At 39.2% G+C, this 21,498-nt stretch overlaps 1 protein-coding gene across 3 annotated transcripts in view; it reads left to right on the forward strand.

Moving 5' to 3' along the window:
- Window positions 1-19,820, forward strand: part of LOC134741646 (phospholipid-transporting ATPase VA) — a 79,427-nt gene extending 59,607 nt beyond the window's left edge. Inside the window, exons 5-18 of one of the 3 annotated variants that reach the window (XM_063674499.1) lie at window positions 2,405-2,476; window positions 4,587-4,734; window positions 5,984-6,190; window positions 6,563-6,785; window positions 7,103-7,347; window positions 8,002-8,205; window positions 8,468-8,558; window positions 9,500-9,804; window positions 10,676-10,799; window positions 13,032-13,294; window positions 13,691-13,708; window positions 15,308-15,495; window positions 18,219-18,362; window positions 19,218-19,820. In XM_063674499.1, the coding sequence (XP_063530569.1) occupies window positions 2,405-2,476; window positions 4,587-4,734; window positions 5,984-6,190; window positions 6,563-6,785; window positions 7,103-7,347; window positions 8,002-8,205; window positions 8,468-8,558; window positions 9,500-9,804; window positions 10,676-10,799; window positions 13,032-13,294; window positions 13,691-13,708; window positions 15,308-15,495; window positions 18,219-18,362; window positions 19,218-19,275 (2,290 nt within the window). In that variant the 3' untranslated portion in view covers window positions 19,276-19,820. The remainder of the gene's footprint in view (window positions 1-2,404; window positions 2,477-4,586; window positions 4,735-5,983; window positions 6,191-6,562; window positions 6,786-7,102; window positions 7,348-8,001; window positions 8,206-8,467; window positions 8,559-9,499; window positions 9,805-10,675; window positions 10,800-13,031; window positions 13,295-13,690; window positions 13,709-15,307; window positions 15,496-18,218; window positions 18,363-19,217) is intronic. The other 2 variants (XM_063674501.1, XM_063674500.1) reach the window with 2 other exon arrangements.
- Window positions 19,821-21,498: the final 1,678 nt, after the last annotated feature.

Raw genomic sequence — 21,498 nt, forward strand, 5'->3', positions numbered from 1 at the left:
GCTTTTCCGCACCCTAAAGAAGCCGGTGATTGTTTCCTTTCAACAAATGAAATAAAACTATGAAAACGAATTATATCGCGTATATTGAATGACGTTTCGAACCCTTTACAGCGTTCGTGGTTAACGGGTGACTGAGATCCTTTCAACAAATTAAGCTGTCACAATATCTTATGATACTTCCTCTGAAGATCCCAAAATATAATTCCCCCTTGTACTGTCAAGGGCATAAATATATATACATTCCCAAAGTTTCAAAAATATGTGTACGTTCTTGCACCTTAGACAATAAAGTCGTGGTAACACATTTTTGAGCTATTTGTCTGTATCGATATTTTTGCCTTCGACTGTACAGTATACAACTCGCAGTAGAAATGGCGGCGAGTTATATGCTCCTCCGCCATGATTGCTTTGTAAAGAGTGTACCGAAGAATACTAACGAAAACCGGCGTCCTACATCGACTTCGTTACGCACGTCTGACTGATGAGTACGAGTAGTATGTAACGCATAGTTTTTATCGTTTAAAATAATTAAAACGCTAACTTTCTATAAATTCAACGGTTATCTAGCTCTAGTTTATATTCTTTACTAGTCTGATAGAATGAGGCAGCCGGATTATCAAGATCACCGGCTGTCTGTTGCGAGTGTGAACAAGAAATGGAGCGCTCGTGGATAACATGTGGATGTGGCTCGCGTGAATGAATTCAGAATTGAAATTCAGATAGGAGCACGCGAGCCATTCACTGCGTAAGAAAAGTAACCGTTACCTTTCCTATTCGTGGAATACATTTTTGTTTTTCTTACAAAAAGCACATAAATATATTCCCTGTCTGGGGGCACGGTAGTGCCCCCGCCAAGACGAGCAAAGCGAAGCGCAACTTTGATTATGATTCCACTCCAAAATGTCGTTTTCATGTATTTTATGTAATGTTCTTTCATTTAATACCCTATAATTAGAACTATTATTTGCATAATATGAGCGCATTAAGGCACAAACATATTAGGTATTAACCTCGACGCACTATTAAACTGGAAGAATGAATTAAGTCATATAGAAAACTCAATTGGTTCTGCGTGTTACGCTATTCGCAGCCTTAGGAATGATTTGACTGTTGATCAACTTCGAATGGTTTATTTTGCACTTGTAGAGTCAAAAATTCGCTATAGCATTAAACTATGGGGCAATAGTTATAAATATAATATTAACCGGGCATTCGTAGCTCAAAGAGATGCTATTCGGGCTATAGTTGGACTCCCTCCCTGGGGAAGTTGTAGAGAACATTTCTCAAGCCTTCAAATCAGTTGCTTTTTCAGAACCGTCAAAACGATTTGCTACTATGGAACTTATATGAAACACTAGCATGTGGCGTCACAATCAAATTGCCTACTCTTTACAGTTTTATACGGGTTTTAAAATAAAAATTGTGTTTAAAAAAAATTAATCTTTTGGTGCTTTATTTCATGTAGGTGTAAAATTATTTATTTTAAATACAGTCAAATACCCTATTGTAGCAAAGGAAGTTCTTCTTTATTGTCAAATGAGGGCTATCGTTTTTTTGCTCACCAGTTGGCGCCTCTGTTGATGGAGGTCCAAAAGACTAAAGACCAGCTGTCAGTCATTGAAGTGACAAGTGACATTTGACATTTCGAACTATGGAAAAGACCACCATCTACACTAGCGCCCCTAGCGGCGAATTCATACGCGTTAGCCCTCATTCAAATTTACTTTAACTACCAAAAAGGAAAAAACTATGGGTACCATTCGGTTCCTTACATTTTATCCAAAATTATTATAGCCGCAGGCCGCGTCTACACGACCCAATCACTCGGTCAGCTATCATTTCAATCTATAGGATAGAGTGAGATAGATAAACGACCTTACATGTCTCGTTCTTACAAGACCGTCGTGTATGATCGCGCAAATACTGCTTAATAAAATCAAAGACTGAATTAAATATACAACTTTTATATTTTTTTAAGGATCTCATGCGTGCACAAACAGCTTATATTGCACAATTATATCGAATGAATAATTAAACATGGAATGAACGAATATTGAATGGGAAAATCGTTTTTGATGTGAAGGTTCGATTTGAGCTTGATGCTTAGGTAAATAATGATTATTTTACGCTAAGAACCCTTACTTTAAACAGAGATTATACATCAATGCATATAAAATAATATTATTGAATTGCACCTATGCACTTGGGCACTAACATTAATGAATATAACTATAGCTTGTCAAAGGACTGTCTCATTTCAAACATAGACAGAGAGAATCATACTATCTTTGTCTTACACTAGTACTAGCACCCAAAAGAAAAGGATGAGTATAGTTTCTTTTGTTCTTATTTACTGACAATTTGGTTTGACCAACTATATTAAACTATTAAATGCTTGTCATAGATCGCAGCGAGGGCGCAAGGTGTCCAAAAAGCTGGCAACATTGCCCCGCTGGGTGGCCATGCTCAGGGCCAGGTAAGCTGGCCCTTTATAAAAATGAAAACACTATTATTTACATCACCAAAATGCTGTTTTTTATTCTCAGCCCGATCGAAATTGTTCATAGAGGCTAATGGCAATGTAGACTAATCAAGATAAATATTACTGCACCATTCCGCTAAATTACGTGCTGTACAATTGGAGGCCATAAGTAATACTGGCTTGCTTACGCAGCGTACTACGTAGACGAACAACACGCGAACGCGAAGCGAAGCGATGCAGCCCGGGGGGGGGTGAATCAATCCTTTGATACCTACCTACATATAAAAGTTCTATGTGGGTGTTATCATGTTATGGGAAACCTGGTAGAAGAATACTTGCCTATAACTTATAATCTTATATTAATAATTGACCAACACGTAATTTAGGAATAGGAACATCAATGCATTGTTTTTGCAGTATCTAGTTACCATGGCATTATGCAAACTAAAGGCTTCGTTACACTGCAGTGTGACGAAGTCTTAAAGTCTGATTGATTGCCTCCATTGCCTTAAATGTTAATTGCTTACACTGCTCATTAGGCCCATATTCCACCTAAAACCTCAGATCTTATTGAAAAGGCGCCCCAAGATTTATATTACATATATATATTAGAAACCTGTACTTATCAAGAAATAACTCTGCATCAGAAATGCAGGCACAGATTATTAGATGAATGTGTAAGCTGGAGCTGAAATTGATTATTAATATTAGGTAGCTATTCGATAGCAAATGTGTAAAGTAAACTAAATAATTAACATTCATATTTAATTAAGTGATAAACAAAGTTTCTTAATTATTAAGATAAAGAGCCCGGTAACGATTTTATCGCAAAAATGTAAAATTGATAGATTTAGATTTAGTTAGTCGGTTAAATTGTACACCTTTTGTTACATAATATCTAAATAACAAGTACCTACTGGTTTCTATTAGCACGTCTTCTCATCTTGCCTTTTAATAATGAGGTCGCGAGCGTGCGTCACTGGTAATAAGTACTTATAAGACGAGAAGGGGCAGTTTTTAAAAATTCATCAAAAAATTATGGTGGTCAATTATACAAAATGATGTATAAGAACAGTTTCAGCAAATGTTGTAGATTGTTTAAGTATCAAAATTACGTTAAAACGATTTTCAGAGAAATTGTCACTTGTTATGAAGTAATTTATTTCGTTCTAACTTTCATTTACACTACTTCAAAGTCATAATAACAAAAATTTAGTCTATTAAAGTTTGAGTACAGGATATGTGTAATACAAAAATTACCATTTATAGCTGTCCAAACTTTACGATATTTGCAAATAAGACCGACAAAATCAGTGGTTTACGCGCGTTTACCTAAACGTCTATCAGAAAAAATATCATTAAGGTCAATGCGGCGAAGACCGTCACCGATCAGGCAAGGCTACTCACTATAACTTTTACGTTTATATACGTACGCCACTTACAACTCTGTTAGTATAGCAGTTTTTCATCCTAAATCCATTGCCCTCCAATAGATATCGCTTGGACGAACACTATTCAACAATCAACTTTATTCGTGTTTCGAGCTTGAACACCGAGTGCAACGTGGTTCCGCAAAAAAAATCGATAAAATAGAAGCAGTCGGAATATTTGTGTATGAAGTGTGTAACGTAGTAATTTAATAACCGTGTTTCCTGTATATTTCGTGGTTCTAACAATGTGTTTTGCAGTTAAATAAATCGTGGTTATTTATTTTATTTTATTATTTCAAATAACAAATTGCACCTTACAGCTAATACCAAAGCGGCCCAAATTGGAAAACTTTAACAACATAAAGCATTAACATTATGTTCTATTTTGTGGCCGAAATATCTACAGAAATACAAAAAGGCCTATGAGCGCCATGTCCTTAGCCACCCTTAGCTATATAAGGGCAAGGGGCCAAAACGAAATACATATAATTATATGCTTTATTATTTAATCCGGCCCCGTTTATATTTTGTGGTAAAAATGTGAAGTTATTTATGAAAGGAGACCTTAATTTCGACGGTGTTTAAATACAATGCTCGACGTCCCTTTTCATTAGATGTATAACTGAAATAAATTATTTAAGGTATTTGACAATTAAGTATATGCATCGGTACAGATACGCGCGGCTGACAGAGTCGCGGTCGACCACGCCGTCGCCGCCGCCGTCCACGACGTCGCCACTGCGCTTCAAGCTGGCGCGCCTGCCCTTCGTGCGCGGCGACGACATCAGCGCCAGCGAGCCCAGCACTAGCGCCGACCAACAGGTTCACTAATTTTCAAACCTTTTGTGACGTGTTCAATTTTTGTTAAGCGCTAGGCTGAACTATGGATGGTATAGAAAGGATGCCAATCTCTTATGGCAGAATTGTTGCAAAAGTGACCGCTTTCAGCTTTAAATAATAGTTCCTAATCTCTCCGGTGGCGCTAGTTAGGCTCCGGGACATGAATATAACATGAACCATATAAGGCAACAAATAACCCGACCAAATTACGTAGGTTGTTTTTGGTAGTATTTCGGTGTATGGTGGCGCCGCCTAATTACTGTTTTTTGATCGACACTTTTCATACATAGAGATTTGGCTCCTTTATATAGTCTCCATGGGCTGAACGCTTAGTCATTTAAACGGAGACATTATGTGTTGAATAGTAGGGTTCAAATTACAACGTTCGGGAGTCAATTCCGGCATTGTGGTTTAGTATCTTTCTGGATGTCGCTTTAGTGTTATAAATTAAGGACATTAAAACCTTTCATTTTTTTTTCACCTCAGCAGCTCGAACATGCCTACTTTCGTCACTCCCTGGAGTGAAGAAAGTGCGACTTTCCTCACTCCAGGGAGTGAAACAAAGTAGCTTTTTAATTTAATGAAGGCCATGAACTGCCACTTCATACTTTGATAACAATTTTTTTTTGTTTCTCTGAATTATTCTGTGTAATTCGAACACATTTCAACCTTTAATATGTTCTCACTACTGAGGTGAAAAATTATATGTGCAACACGAGAGCAAAGTTATTTTACATCTCGTGTTTTTGAGTCCCTCGCTACGCTCAAGATTCTAACTTAGAATCACTCGCTTCGCTCGTGATTCAGTTGTAGTCTTTCGCTTTCTCGGGACTCAAAATAAACACTCGCAAGAAAAACCAACTTTCCTGTCTTGTTGCACAAATAACTATTTTATGTGACTTTCGGTATCAACACCAACTAAATTTATTTTCCTGGTAATTGTTCGGTGTATTAAGATTTTCCGCTAAGTATGAATTTATTTTTATTAGAAATAAATATGTTTAATTCTTATTAAACACGACTGAAATACTGAAACAGTTATTATAGGAGTTTTTGTTAACCGTCAATATATCGTCTGGGTCACTGCTAGAGTTGAAGCATGAGTTATTCGATCTATTCAGACATCACACATAATTTTCTACATTTTGGAGAGTTTATATTAGTTACCCTGGAGGTTTGCAGCAGCATCAATCGACTATCGACTATTTACTCTTCACATTTCGTCTGTCAGACGGTGCGTTTCGAGGCGGAGAGCCCCGACGAACTAGCGCTGGCGGAGGCGGCGCTGGCCTACGGGTACGAGCTACGCTCACGCGCACCTCACGAGGTGGAGGTCGGCGTGCGCGGCGAGCTGGCGCGCCTGCGCGTGCTGCGCGTGCAGCAGTTCGACGCCACGCGCAAGTGCATGAGCGTGGCGCTGCGCGACCCGCAGGGCCAGGTGAGTGTGCAGGACTGATACCGGCCCTAATACTCCTCAAATTTGAGAGAGACTTGAGGGTTTCAATGTTAAATTTTGATAAAGCGATCTTGTAGATATACCTACTGTACGTCCAAAGTTAATGCGACAATAATAAAATGGTTTTTATAATATAAGAAAGTTTGTTCCACATCTTGACATTTAACTATCTTTCAAGAAAAGGCTCAAAATTAATAACTAAAGTATTTGTTTTTCTACAGAAACTTTTCTTGCTCATGTCGATTTATTTCTTACACTAAAAATGTGGTTTCTCTTATGCCGCCTATCGATTATATCGCCTAATTTTATGTTCAAAGTGTGAGTATAGAAAGAAAATGTATCCTGCATGTACAGGTGGTGTTGTACGTGAAGGGCGCGGACAGCACGGTGCTGAGCGCGCTGACGCCGGCGCGCGCGGGCTCGGCCGAGGCGGGCGCGCTGGAGCGCACGCGCGCGCTGCTGTCCGACTACTCGCGCGCGGGGCTGCGCACGCTGGTCATGGCCAAGCGCGGCATGAACGCCGCGCAGTGGGAGGAGTGGCTCGCCTCGCATCAGCGCGCCTCCGAGGTGCCAGAGGGTACGTGTATGTTTTAAAAAAAACAAGGAAGATTTAAAAAACCTACGACCTTATGAACTGACACTGTCATCTTGACACTTAATCGGTCTATAAGAATTTGAGGATATGCATTATTTAGCCTCCGTTTCGTCCAGTTGGTCCATGTAGAAGTCGTTAAAAATGATCAACCCCATTGTACTCTTATAAGAATTTCAAAACATGCTTTCTTAGTGAAGTTCAGCAACAAATTAATGAATATATGTTTTAAATTTCCGAACTTAATTTATAACATAACAAACAAGTTTTATACATATATTGAGATTTCCATCCGTTGTCAGGTCGCGAGAAACGCATTCGCGAATCGCTCGCTCGCCTCGAAAGCGCTTTAACGCTGGTCGGAGCTACAGGCGTCGAAGACCGTCTCCAGGAGGATGTGCCCCGCACCGTGCGGGCCTTGTTGGACGCCGGCATCATCGTGTGGGTGCTCACGGGGGACAAGCCTGAGACCGCCATCAACATCGCCTACTCGGCGGCGCTGTTCTCACAGAGAGACAGGCTGCTCCATCTTATGTCGAGAGACAAGGTCAGTTAATATAACAGGTCATAGGAAAACGTGTCCGGCAATGTGTGTGCGCACATCACCGTGTGTGTGCAGTGTGCTCTTGAGCCTGCATAACCCATAAACGGCTATGAACATCTGGTACTCGGATCCTGTATGTTATGGCACAGGGACAGGCTGCTTTAGCTCATCTCAAGAGATATGGTTAGTTGGAAAGTGATTGGTTTTGAAAGATGAGGATGTTCCTCGCTTCATGCGGACTTTACGTGGGTGCTGATCAAAGACATACGTAACGGCCATTAAACGGGAACATATAGTCTCGGTTCGGCGTTGTGTTTTTTTAAAGTGGATGTTTCAAGTAAAAATCATCAACTTATTGGTAATATTTGTCCTAGTGACACGTTTCGTAAACTGTATTCAATAAATCGCAAGAAATAAAAACTTATTTTTATAATTTATGTTGTGTTCAGTAGCGCAGTCGGTAGGGGACGGGGAGTGACTACGGGTACTAGACCCGCAAAACGAAGATGTTTTGCTCTGTGGTTGACTAGTAGAGAATGCCTTGAGGCATTAAGTCCGCTTTCGACACGGCTCGATTGGTGACACCCAGTTGCTATCGCTGTGGTGTCCGGTCCACGCCCATTTTTAAGATGTTAAATGTTGTTCTTTGTTTGACAGGACCAAGCCGAGTCTACGATCAAGGCTTATTTAAGTGCTCCACTTGGGCCAGGCGGGCGTGCTCTGGTGGTGGACGGGCGCACGCTGACGTACATCCTGGACCGGCGCTCGGGGCTGGTGGCGCCGTTCCTGACGCTCGCGCGCCGCTGCTCCGCCGTGCTGTGCTGCCGCGCCACGCCGCTGCAGAAGGCGTACATCGTGAAGGTACCGTCCTGCTGGTGGCCGCGCCACGCTGACGTGCTTCCATCGCGGCTGGTGGCACCATCGTTGTAGTAGATCGCGCTGTACGGCGCTTTACGTTTTATGATAAATGAAATTCAAATGTTTGAGCTGGACGATCTTATATTTTGTATGTCTGATTTGTACCTATACTTAATTCGCATTAGGTAATAGGTACTTAAAATGTAGGTATATGTCTTAGTATTCCATTGTCTCTGATTTGTAGTAATCTAATGTTACTTCGCAGGCGGTGAAAGAGGAGCTGGGAGTGACGACGCTTGCGATTGGGGATGGAGCCAACGATGTGTCCATGATTCAGACCGCGGACGTCGGCGTTGGTATGTTTAAAGCTTTTGTACCAAAATTATCCGTAAAAGAGTAGAAGTGCGCAGTCCCACTTTGTTTAATAGAATGATATTATTACAGTCTCTTGGCGAAACTATTTTCATTTTGATGCTTTATTCCCTGCGGTGTGAAATAATTTAATTTATCTACACGTATGTCATAAACCCACTATGATGCTTTCAAAATCCGCAAATAACGGCCAGCATTAAAAGAAACTGTTTTCTTACACCAATATTCTTATCTGTGAAAATGTTATTATTGCGTAGTAATAATATCTAAATCGATCTTATAATTACATTCAAATTTAGAACATCTCTGAGAATAAAAGTAATTCGATTTGACCTCTATTTTAATGTCAGTCGAGGTGACGTTGTATTCGAAATGAAATGTCAATTGCAAACAATTTTGAAAAATCTCGCATGTTAATTGGTATCGAACGATATCAACGATATGGCAATCGGCCCGCGACTCTAGTTTGTCTCTGAATTAAAAAAAACTACGTATGTGTGACATGCGTGAAAAAGTTTTCATTTACCGCCAATTGACGTACAGTTTATCTTTTAATTAGTTTGTAAGTATAAAATTAATGTGTTTTGTTGTTTTTAAACTAACTATAGCAAAACTTTCGTGTAAAAAGAGCGATACAGATATTTCGGAGACGCCACCTCATATCTGCGAGTTCCACCAGAGAGCAACGATGCCCTAATGCTGGTTGTAACATGCGGTTAGTAAATACATCATAGAGAGTTTATAATATGTGTGTAGATAAAATAGTGTATGTAATATAATTAGCCATTAAAACACTCTTGTGGTCCTTTTAAGAAACACTTCATTCGTTGCTTAAACCCACACTCGTACATGTTAATGCATTTCGGTATGTAGCAGTCACATAAACTAGTATTAAATACAACCAACATCCATATTTCCTCCGCAGGGCTGTCCGGGCAAGAGGGCAGGCAAGCGGTGATGGCGTCCGACTTCGCGCTGTCGCGGTTCAAGTTCGTGGAACGGCTGCTGCTGGTGCACGGCCACTGGTGCTACGACCGCCTCGCCAGGATGATACTCTACTTCTTCCTCAAGAACGCTGTGAGTAATCGAACATCTCATAAACAAGCGGTGATGGCGTCCGACTTCGCGCTGTCGCGGTTCAAGTTCGTGGAACGGCTGCTGCTGGTGCACGGCCACTGGTGCTACGACCGCCTCGCCAGGATGATACTCTACTTCTTCCTCAAGAACGCTGTGAGTAATCGAACATCTCATAAACAAGCGGTGATGGCGTCCGACTTCGCGCTGTCGCGGTTCAAGTTCGTGGATCGGCTGCTGCTGGTGCACGGCCACTGGTGCTACGACCGCCTCGCCAGGATGATACTCTACTTCTTCCTCAAGAACGCTCTGAGTAATCGAACATCTCATAAACAAGCGGTGATGGCGTCCAACTTCGCGCTGTCGCGGTTCAAGTTCGTGGAACGGCTGCTGCTGGTGCACGGCCACTGGTGCTACGACCGCCTCGCCAGGATGATACTCTACTTCTTTCTCCAGAACGCTCTGAGTAATTGAACATCTCATAACTAACTTATGTGTTTTACTTCAAATGTTTCTTAGTTTCGTACCTAAGTGAAACGGTACTATAAAAAACTCGCTCTATGATAAAAACCGGCCAAGTGCGAGTCGGACTCGCGCACCGAGGGTTCCGTACTTTTTAGTATTTGTTGTTTTAGCGGCAACAGAAATACATCATCTGTGAAAATTTCAACTGTCTAGCTATCACGGTTCATGAGATACAGCCTGGTGACAGACAGACAGACGGACAGCGGAGTCTTAGTAATAGGGTCCCGTTTTTACCCTTTGGGTACGGAACCCTAAAATGCAGGCCTAAGTGGCAAATGTGGCAATTAGCCCTTAGGTGGTCGATAATGTGACCGACAATCGAAATGAGCTGTAAAAGGTAAAACTCAATAAGTTGAGGGATAATAAAAAACTTCACGGGTTCTAATTTAGAACAACCACCTTGCTCAACTTACCGGGTTTGGCCGTACAGCCCACGCGACAATCGATGATCTAAGTTTTGAGATCATGGAGTGGTTTATAATATAGCCTCGTTGTGTTACAGACGTTCGTGTTCCTCGTGTTCTGGTACCAGTTGTACTGCGGGTTCTCGTCGGCGGTGATGGTGGACCAGCTGCACATGATGACATACAACCTCGTGTTCACCGCCTTCCCGCCGCTCGTCATCGGTGAGTTCCCACCTTACACATGTTGTATAGTATTCATTTATACTCTTTGGTGTTTAGGTACTTCTTAGTAGATATTTCCCACACTAAAGAAGAGTTTTTTTTACATTATATTTTCTCATTGTTTTTCATCAATTATCTGGGGTTTGAAGTTCAGGCCTCTGGTCTCTGTGTTTAGACTTCGTAGGGTAAGGAAGTTCCCACGCGCTAGTTTTCCACAAGTGCACACTTGCCGGGTCGTTTTTAACTAACGCCAAATAATTGTTTTTTGAAACCGTTCATCGCGGACATTTTTTTTAAATGGTTAAAGTACTTACGAAAAACTAACATTTGGAAAATATGCGTTTAAGTTTCATATATTATTGCAAGATCAAATGGCTGAATTGGCCAAAAACAGGAGTGCGAAACTCCTCCTTTAGAGTATTCTCGGCTCCGTTCGGCTCAGCATTGCTCCGAGCAATATAAATAATGTTATCTAAGTATCCTTAATAATTATAACTGTACATTTATTTATTACTGCGTGCGTGTATCAAGCAGCAGTTATTCAAATACAGGCAATCAATTATGTGAGCTAACATTCTCAGAATGCTGTTGGAGGTTGCTGGTCATTCCATAGATAGCATTGATTATTCGCAAATAAGTACCAACTTAATAAACGACTTCCTCGCATAGTTTTCCTTATTATAAGTGCACGTGCAGATAAAATAGCACCTGCTAGCCGTGCCGCGCGCGCGTACCGATCTACTGCACGAGGCGCCGTGGACGAGAGCCCTGCATACACTCAATCAAGTTGCTACCCGGATTGATGTGTTCAATTGTTATGAGAATGACTTCATCAAAGTCACTTTGTTTGTGTTATGTTATACTTAGAAATAATTTTATAAATATTTTATTATGTCTCTAGTCTACATTTTGCTACACTATCGCATTGGGAAACTGTTATGATAGCTGTATCGTTATTATCAATAAATAAATAAAAAATAAAAAATGGTAAAATAGTATTTGAGCATTTAATTAATTGATTTACAAAAAATACTCAATAAAAATGATTAATTTTACGTTATTCGTTTCTTTTAAGATACTATGTTACTTAAGAAGAATTATTAATTTTTGTCCATTCTTTCGATGAGCATCATAAGAATACGGTGATTTTTTTTTTCACATTTAAGTCGGTTCGATTCCCAGACGAAGCAAGTAATTTTTAGAAAATCTTTGAATGCAGTATAACTTAAAATAACAGTCTTCTTTCAGCAAAATATCCTATCTACAATATTTAAGGTACTTACCCTTCATGTCCCATAGTCTTGGGACGCCTTGTATATAAATAACGACGAAACATATTATGAAGCTAATAATACACTAAGAAACTTTCATTCTGCTAGCAAAGAAAGCACCTAAGGATTTTTTGTAAGCGAACTTATCTGGCGCATTTTTTATGTTAAATAATATATCGAATTGAATTATAATAGTTGTTTATGACAAAACTCGAGTGTGGGTTTATGAAACGAACGAAGTGAGTTTCATAATAGAATCACACGAGTGTTTTAATGCCTAATTATGTACAGTTACATACACTGCTTTATCTACACACATATTATAAACTTTCTGTGATATGTTCACTAACCTTATATTACAGCCGACATTGGGGCATTGCTCTCGGGCGGAACTCGCGGATATTAGGGCGTCTCCGAAATATCTTTGTCGCACATTTTACATGAAACTTTTGCTAGTTACTTTTAAATACCTTTTTGGTATAGAACCCTAAAAACAACAAACAAATTATATCTTTACTTACAACGATAAATGGCGGCAAATGAAAAAAATTTTCACGCATATCACGCATCCCCATTTTTTTTTCATTCACAGACAAACTAGAGTCAGGGTCGATTGCCATATCGTTCGATACCAACTAACATGTGAGATTTGTCAAAATTGTATGCAAATGACATTTCATTTCGAATAAAACGTCATCTCGACTGATATCAGAATAAGGGTCAAATCAAATTGCTTTTTTTTTCAGAGATGTTCAAAATTTTACTATCATTATTAAAATCAATTTTATATTACAACATTTTCACAGATAAGAAATTTGATGTAACAAAACAGTTTATCTTAATGTTGTTGTTGGCCATTATTTACGGATTTTGAAGGCATCATAGAGGGTTTATAATATGTGTGTAGATAAGTATTGAAATGAGGCAGATCGATACTCTTATTGACGGTACGTACTCGTAGGTGCGTACGACCGCGTGGCGCCGGCCGCGCTGCTGTCGGAGCGGCCCGGGCTGTACAGCGCGGCGCGGCGCGGGCTGGCCTACCAGGCGCACTCCTACTGGCTCGTGCTGGCCGAGTCGCTCTACATCAGCGTCGTCATCTTCTTCACCGCCGTCGGCGCCTACTGGGACTCCACCGTGGGCCTGTGGGCCTTCGGCATCTGCAACATGACCGGCTGCCTCGTCATCATGCTGGCGTACGTCGCCATCGAGACTAGGAGCTGGGTGAGTTCGCGTTTCACGGTACTTTGGGGATTTTGCACGCGAACGTCGAGAGATAATTCGGCTAAAATGTTAACAATAATTTCTTGAGTTCCCGAGCGATCTCGGCGGAACGTGCTTGACAGTTGAGCGCCACTAGCACATCAGATGTGCTAGTGGCGGTCAACTGTCATCATTGAATAAAAATACATACTACATATTTGTTTGCATTCTTTGGCATTACGTTTGTGCCTCATTTGTAATATAATTACAATGAAATAAAGTATCTACATGTTTAAAGCCCGTTTGAAGACAAGGTGCTGTGCAATTGTTGTTATATAGATGTGTGTTGTTATATAGGTGTTTGATGTAACACATTGTTACTCAGCGTTGACTTAATTAATACATATTTACATGCAGCTTTTCTATCATAAACTTGTAAGTGGGTAACGACGTGTGGACTTGATGTGTTATTTATTAAGATGTGTTGTCCGACAGCTACCGTTCTAGTCTCAGAATTTTGGTTTCTTTTTTAAGTTTTTGGGATACTTCCACGTTGTTTACAGTATAACCAAATATCTGAAACTGGAGGCTGTCGCCACGTATGAGCACAGTTTTTGTGTGGTTTAACTTTCACTGTGTGGCGATCGTAGCCGACACCATGCCTATAGTTTTAATTAAGCACAAAGCTTTCAAGCAGTAATCTCTGATTATACCTACATTTACCCTACTTGACTACGGTTTTTGTCCACATGTTAGAGGCTTTAAAGAAGAATTTAAAACATAGTTAAAGAAATACACGTTTTACGTGGAAATAGATGAATTAAAATGAACGCGATCCATTCCTTAGCATAGTTAAGCTACGAAATGGGAAATTCAAATTCTCATCTTAAGAGTCCGCAGCAAGCTAAGTCGAATTTCACCTTCTCGTTTTGAAACTACGTGTTGGATTATAAAGAAACTTTGCACATACAATGACATGAGGTGTATCTATGCCTGTAATTAGTTTATATAGCTCCAGCTTATAAAACAAACGAAAAATAAAGCAAAAACAAGATTTGTATGAAAACTTAAATTCCCTGTATTTTTTTAACTATAGTATCTGAAGCTACATAAACTAATTACATGCCTATGCCTGTAAATAGTAACTTTGTACTTATAATAGGGTAAGGTACACCCCGGGCCAAAAGTATGGAAACAAGCTTGTATTTCAATAGAAAAGTGTGATCTTTTAAGCGATGGATTTTATACTACTCATTGACAATTTGGTAAAAATAACAATACAACATTTTAAAAGTAAATCACTCTGGCTGTGATAGTTGCCAATTCAACATTTTGTCATGTAATTAAAGGGTAGGTATAATTATGTAACTTTTTCCTGCTTTATTTTTTTAGCTTTTTGACAATATTTTAGGATGTTTTGATATTTTAATCTTTTGGGTTTGCCTAATGTAAGTCTTAGTTTACAAATATATACAATAATAATTCCATACTTTTGGCCTGGGGTGTATATCTATATGTGCCATTTTCAATCAGAAGGGTACTTATTGTCGCTTGTCAGTAAGGCGCTATTTCCATATAGCTTCAATTAGAAATCAACCTTATCGACAAGCGACAATGTGGTACCTTTTGGTTGAAAACGTCACATATATACCTTATCCTATTGTAAGTACAAAGTTTCAGAGAAATCTAGCTAGTCGTTTTAAAATGAGAGCGCAACTAGGTTTGTATGGAGAACCGAGCTTGCTGCGGACTCTAAATGAGGCTATTTATTTTCGGTAGTCAGTATTCAAAATAAATGAGTATTAAGATTCATCTAAGCCACCTGTAACTAAATCAGTCAAGCTTTTAAACCCTTTGGGTCCCATTGGTCTCAATTAATTTGCCAGCCATTAAACGACCTTGAGGTTTTAGATCTAAAACTAAATTGTCATTTTCCACGCGATATCGCGTCCGTGCGCGTCAACTGCATTTTAGCCGTTATTGAGTTGTAATTTTACGAATGTTAGATTTGTTAAATGTGTATGTGTACGATAGACGGTGATCCACGCGATCGCGCTGCTGGGCTCGCTGGGCGCGTTCTTTGTGGGCACGCTGATCTACCACTCCATCCCCTTCTCCATCCTGGGGATGCCCATGGCCTACCACGTCATCCACCACGCCATCGCCGACCCCACCTACTGGCTGGTGGTGGTCGTGGCCGCCGTCGCTTCGCTCGCGCCGAGGTCAGTACTCACATTCTATAGGGATGTTGACAATTTTTTGCACAGTTTTCATTTTATAGATAGACACGTAATTGTTGCAATAAAATGTTTTTAAATTTTTTATTTATTAATTTTAAATAAAAAATCGAGTCTAATTAGTTTAGTGTTTAAATTTCGCGCAAAAACGTTCCAAGCTGTCAGGTGATCTTAATGACGTCATCATGTAATAAATAAACAAACTGCTGTCAAATTGTCAGTCATAGGCATAGCGTAGATCAAAAGCTGTAGTACAAAGATAGATATAACTCCGTTAATCCGTTATAGATGGATACAGTCTAAGGAAAAAACGTGTCTCGAAAATCAAGAAAATTTGATTCTCGATTAGATGGCGCCACTACTTTTGGCCTACTCTCGTATAGATGTCGTTGACGATTTCGTTTGTTATTTAACAATTTTAACGCATCAGTGAAAGAACATGGGTCAAAATAATATTTTAAAAAAACTGTGCGAGCGGGTTAGCAATATAATTATGTGCGTGCGAGAGAGATAGGAACAGGCGTCATTTCATGACAACGATTACTTTTTCCACGAATTAATAAACTAGTGGATGTGAAATGACTCCTATTTAGTATGAAAACCAGTGTCGCTAAACTCACACATTCATAGCCACGTTAAAATATGTCACACACTTACAAAATTGCTCTGATTCGTAGCAACTATCCATACCAAAAGGTTATTACCGGTGGACATTTCTCGAACGAATATCAACTGTAGGCTACATGAGTGACGGTTTAAAATATAATGTCAAAGCTATATGACATACGACTCTTTCATTATCTCATTCATCTCACAAAAGCTCGCTCAACGTTCACCTAATACAACTACTCAACACCAGATGGCGTTATTTTATATAATTTTAAAATCACTTACTTATTACAGGCGAGAAAAGGGCTAAAAAACCAGTATAAGTAAGGTCTAATTACGCATGGTTTGTTACGGATCTCACGGTCACGTTACACTGGTGCTTTCGAGATCTCTACACGCCTGCGAGTAGCTAACCGTTGGAACTTCTTTCCATTCGACGATATAGGGAGGGGACAGTGTAATCGGAGTGTTTTATCGATATTTGTGTGTTCAGTTAGGTATTGATATTTAATTACCGTATGTTTTAACACATTTAAATGATACTTTATTTATGATTATAATATAGGTAGTGATAATCGTGATTGTAAGAAAAATAATATGTAGTACAGTACAACAAATATCTAACTAGGAATTTGTTTCTTATTAATTGACCAACTAGGTTGTTAATGTGAACATTAAATATATCTTAAAGTCAAACAGATAAAATCATAGTTCTTTAAAGGTCTATTAACTCGGTATTGCTGTTATTTTGTAATCACAAATCTGCAATTACTTACATAGGTAAGTATTCGTCTTTAACAATATATTTACTTGTAGCAGCACTTAAGGCCAATCTAGACGGGACAACCTGATTAAATTGTCAAATTAATTGTATGGTGTGAAAGCATACATGAAACTGGCTCATCGATCCCACTTGATTTGATTGTAAGATTGTGACCTATCAAATCAGGAAGGGGGGCGGCAAAATTCCAATATTTGACGCTAGTTTGCGTGGTACGGAACACTTTTTATTAATTTAGTGAGCCCGAATGTCACTAATAATTACTAAATTAGTAACTAAGTTGCGTGTGGACGCTAGATGAGATGTATGGCAATTTTATCCCCAGAAATCTTTCTCTAAGAAATGCTCCTAGCAAATGGTGCTATATTTTTGCGAAAACTAATTTTCTTGCACAGTAGCATTGATCCATTTATTTTTAATATCGGCAACTTGTGGTAACCTACAATAATTAATAATGAAGAAATAGAAAATATAAAACGTTTATTCATGGCACATTGCATGCATTGTACGCATAAGTGCATTAAGTACCTAGTCTAATTATATTAACGATGAAAATATGATGGGTGTAAAAAACAAAAACGTATGTAAAGGAATACGAAGGTTTGAAAGGTTGCCATGAAATGACCCCGACTTAACTTAGTGCTTGATGACCAGAGCTGCCATATTTACTAAGACATTGATTATCCCAAATAATAATTAGAAACGTGTCTAAAATAATAATTTATTACCGAACCAAACATCAAACTTGAAATATCGTAACTTTAACTTTATCGATATAAATATCGACATTGCGCAGCATCTGAGTAGCGAAGTTATTTGACATTTAGGATAGCGAATATTCCAGATAAACGTAAAGAATAGTGACAAAGGATTGTGAACTCTAAGTTCTAACTGATAAAATATAGATTTACTTAACGAACATTCCTAAATAATGCAAAATAAACAGATTTTTCGTATTTATCGGATTATATTTAAATAAATAACCACCGGTGATAGGAAATATCTCCACGTGAAAGATTTTTTAAACCGCTGTGATTTCTGCAGCTTAATACTGCACAATACGGCATTTTAAATTTAATTATCAATTTTTGTTAGACGAGCGTACGTACTACGTGAATGTCATTCGAGCATGAAGTTTACACAACAACTGAGCATAGTCTGTGCATAAAGTGAGTCGGTCGCTACTAACTGTCGGATAGGCGGGAACGCCCACTTGCCATCTCCATCCTACTCCGTGACTTTTTCTTTAACGTAAGAAAAAGTAATCGTTGTCAAGTTGTTGAAATAAACGGCCTCGCTTATGTTGTCGTATGTGCAGAATGGCGTACCACGCGGTCCGTAACTCGTGGCGGCCCAACGTGCTGGGGCGCGCGGTGCTGGCGCGGCGTCGCGGCCGCGCGCGCCTGCCCTACGCCGCGCACTACCACTGCGGCACCGCTAGCGCCGAGGCGCACGTGTACAGGTAACACGACTCTTTACAGGCGACTTAACTAGTGGTGGTGGTGGTGGTGGTGGTGGTGGTGGTGGTGGTGAGACTGGTGGGCGGAGAAAGAGAAAACACTCCCTGGAACGACGTCATGTCCCGACTCCCGACCGCCAGGTACGGTACCTCGCCATCGACGAGGCGTCAAAAACAACATTTAGGTACGTCTCGGCCACGAACGTGCGATCCGTAACCATCCGGTGAGACCTCGTGGGCATCAGCATCAGAGCGGCCTGGCATGCGATTTAGAAAAATAAATTATCAGCAGAGATAGAAATTGGTCGGCGGTAATACTTTCGAGATTTACCTAGTGCTAGAAGCTATTTTTATCGATATCGATTGTTATGAAATGGAACAAAATTATTTCATTTCATTTATTTATTTCTATAACAACATGATATTGTGTTAGAAAAATCTTACAAACTATGTATTAGCACATAAATAATAGCGGGACATGTCAAGAAATAAAATTCCAAAAATACAATTCAAACAAAAAACAAAAAAAAGTACAGATGAAGTAGGTAATAAAAATGTCATCATTCATGTGTAAAAGTTACATAAGATAATTTTGTAAAAACAGTTTAATTTGTGCATTTATCGCTCAAGTACGTACGTTTACGACCCGTATTTGTTCCAAGCATGTACCGCAGTGGTTATTCGACCCACCTTTTCGCTTTCATGCTCAACGCGTGAGACATTTTTGTTAAAAGTATTCCCTTGTGTTTATTTATGGTTTTTAATGACGTAGTAAGTAATGCTAATATATAGCAGTTGTAATTTATTACTTTGTTTTTATTGTTGTTCTATAGCTTGTATATTGATTGTTACCCGCAGGTCGACGGACGAGGACGGTCTGCAGAAGACCGCCGCGGACGTGGCGGCCATCACGTGACCGCGCCGCGAGCTCCGAACCTAGGCTGTGATCTGTGTTAAAGTAGATGTAGATTGTCGACGCGCCCAGACCGCCCACCGCCCAGACCGCCCGGGCGGCACGGCTACCGAAACGTTGCATCGTCTCACGCTCTTACTCATTTCCTTCCAGAAACAGAATCTCCTATCTTGTATACGTAAGAAAAAGGTAAAAGAGGTATTCAATCCACTAAACTGAATGAACCACATTTAGAATTCGTTTTGTGAGAATAAAATAATAATTGGATCCCTAATTAGATCTATTCCCGGTAAATAATAATACCTAATTGTAGTAAGTGTTCTGGAAATCAGCTTTATAAGTTTTGAACCTTGCATACGAAATAAGTGCAGTCGATGAAACGTTTGGTATAATAAGATGCCTAGTTGGGTCAGCGTATTCGATTTTATAGACTAATATAGTGTTTTCGTAAGATGTCGGGACCAATGTGTCACATTCTAACAAATGATTCATGCTACACCGTGTCATATACGACAAAAAGTCGAGTGGCATAAAAATACACATACTTTTTATGTGAATATTATGCCGCGTCTGTTTAAACATAACTGCGAGTTATGTCAACAATGATCACTTTATTAAACCGGGTTATAGTTGTGAGCCGTCAGTGTAGCGTATGTCGGTTTGTCGAACTGGTCGAACATAAGGCGTGCTGAGCGAGTCTCACAATTACCTATACAAAAAAATTTGATATATCTACCGTACTTTTAGTTCTCTATATGCTCTAGGTAATAATAAACATGAACTTATATAATTCTGACAATAGTCAAACTGACCAATTTTCATAGCTGTCTTCATAGTTATTGGGATTGATGGGCGGAGCCGTTGAAGCGGTTCCGACTAACCGCTTCAACGGACCTTCAGGGGTGTGAGTGAAGTGTACTGTGTAGCTGGTATAGTGAATCTCTCGACGTTGGCAGTAGACGTTCTGTAGCCACACTTAACTATGACGTTCTTATGACATGTGGACTTGTTTCCTACGTAATGTATAACGCTTATGTACTTATGTACTGTAAGGAAGTGCAAAAAGTATGCATTTTTTTCCCAAGCGATGCCGCTTGGCACGATTATTCCTTAGGGATTTGGCCCGGTGGCCACGAGATCAAAAATTTAGTCAAAGATCGAAAATGTTAATAAAAATGAATTTGGACTTTTTAAAGTATAAATAAAAGCAATAAGTATAAATAAATAAGTTTTAATATAAGTAGGTGAGTATAAGTATAAATAAGTTCTAATGCTTGTTCCATGCGTTTTTGCCCTTTTTAGGTACAATTTTTTTTTTTCATAAAAAATGACCCCCCATTTCACCCCCTTAAGGGTTGATTTTCTAAAATTTGATTTTATTTAGTTGTTGTTGAAAATTTCAACGCCATATCTTCAGTGGTTTAGGTTGTATGATGTCCGGAAGTAAGTTGAGTAATGTAGTTTTATTATGAAATAATTGTGTTTAATTCAAACTCATGTAAATCCTAAACTGCTAAAATATAAATCTGTTTTGTTTTGTAATATCACTTAAATACAATAGTTTTAAGTTTATAACAAAATAAAATTTTAGAAAATCAACCCTTAAGGGGGTAAAATGGGGGGGTTACATTTTGTCTGAAAGAATAACGAAAACAACAAATTTGTAGCAAAAAAGGGCAAAAACGCATGGAGCATGCAAAAGCACAATATAATGTCATGCTTCTAAAATGCCATTGTTGCCAAATTCAGTATATTTTTTAAACATTTTTAATCTTCATTTCTATGGAACGCGTCACCGCCACGCGCTACAAATATTTTTTTTTGACCAAAAAATGTACAAAGGCCTTTTTTAATGTGATACTTTTCAGAATACGAAATAAAAGGGCTAAATTTTGCAATTTTTTATAAAGTGAAAATCGCCACACTGTGTTTGTAAGGGCCAAAATTATCACAAAAAATTTAATGTTTTTTTAATTTTTTGTCCGAAAATATTTTTTTTCTATGAAATGGTAAAACGATTATTTCAAAAATGAATTCCTCGTCCCTAAATTATACGAAAATGATATATAACTTGCCCTAGTTGCTAAGAGCAGACAGAAGCACAGATTGAACCTGGGGAGCCGACCGACCCTCCCCCTCCCGCTATTTTTGGCGGGTTTGCACGGTACGATCACATGGCCGCCGGACCAAATCAGCTTTTTTTGACTCGAGGAACAATCGTGCCAA

The sequence above is a fragment of the Cydia strobilella genome, chromosome 5 (assembly GCF_947568885.1).
Source record: "Cydia strobilella chromosome 5, ilCydStro3.1, whole genome shotgun sequence".
Lineage (NCBI taxonomy): Eukaryota > Metazoa > Arthropoda > Insecta > Lepidoptera > Tortricidae > Cydia > Cydia strobilella.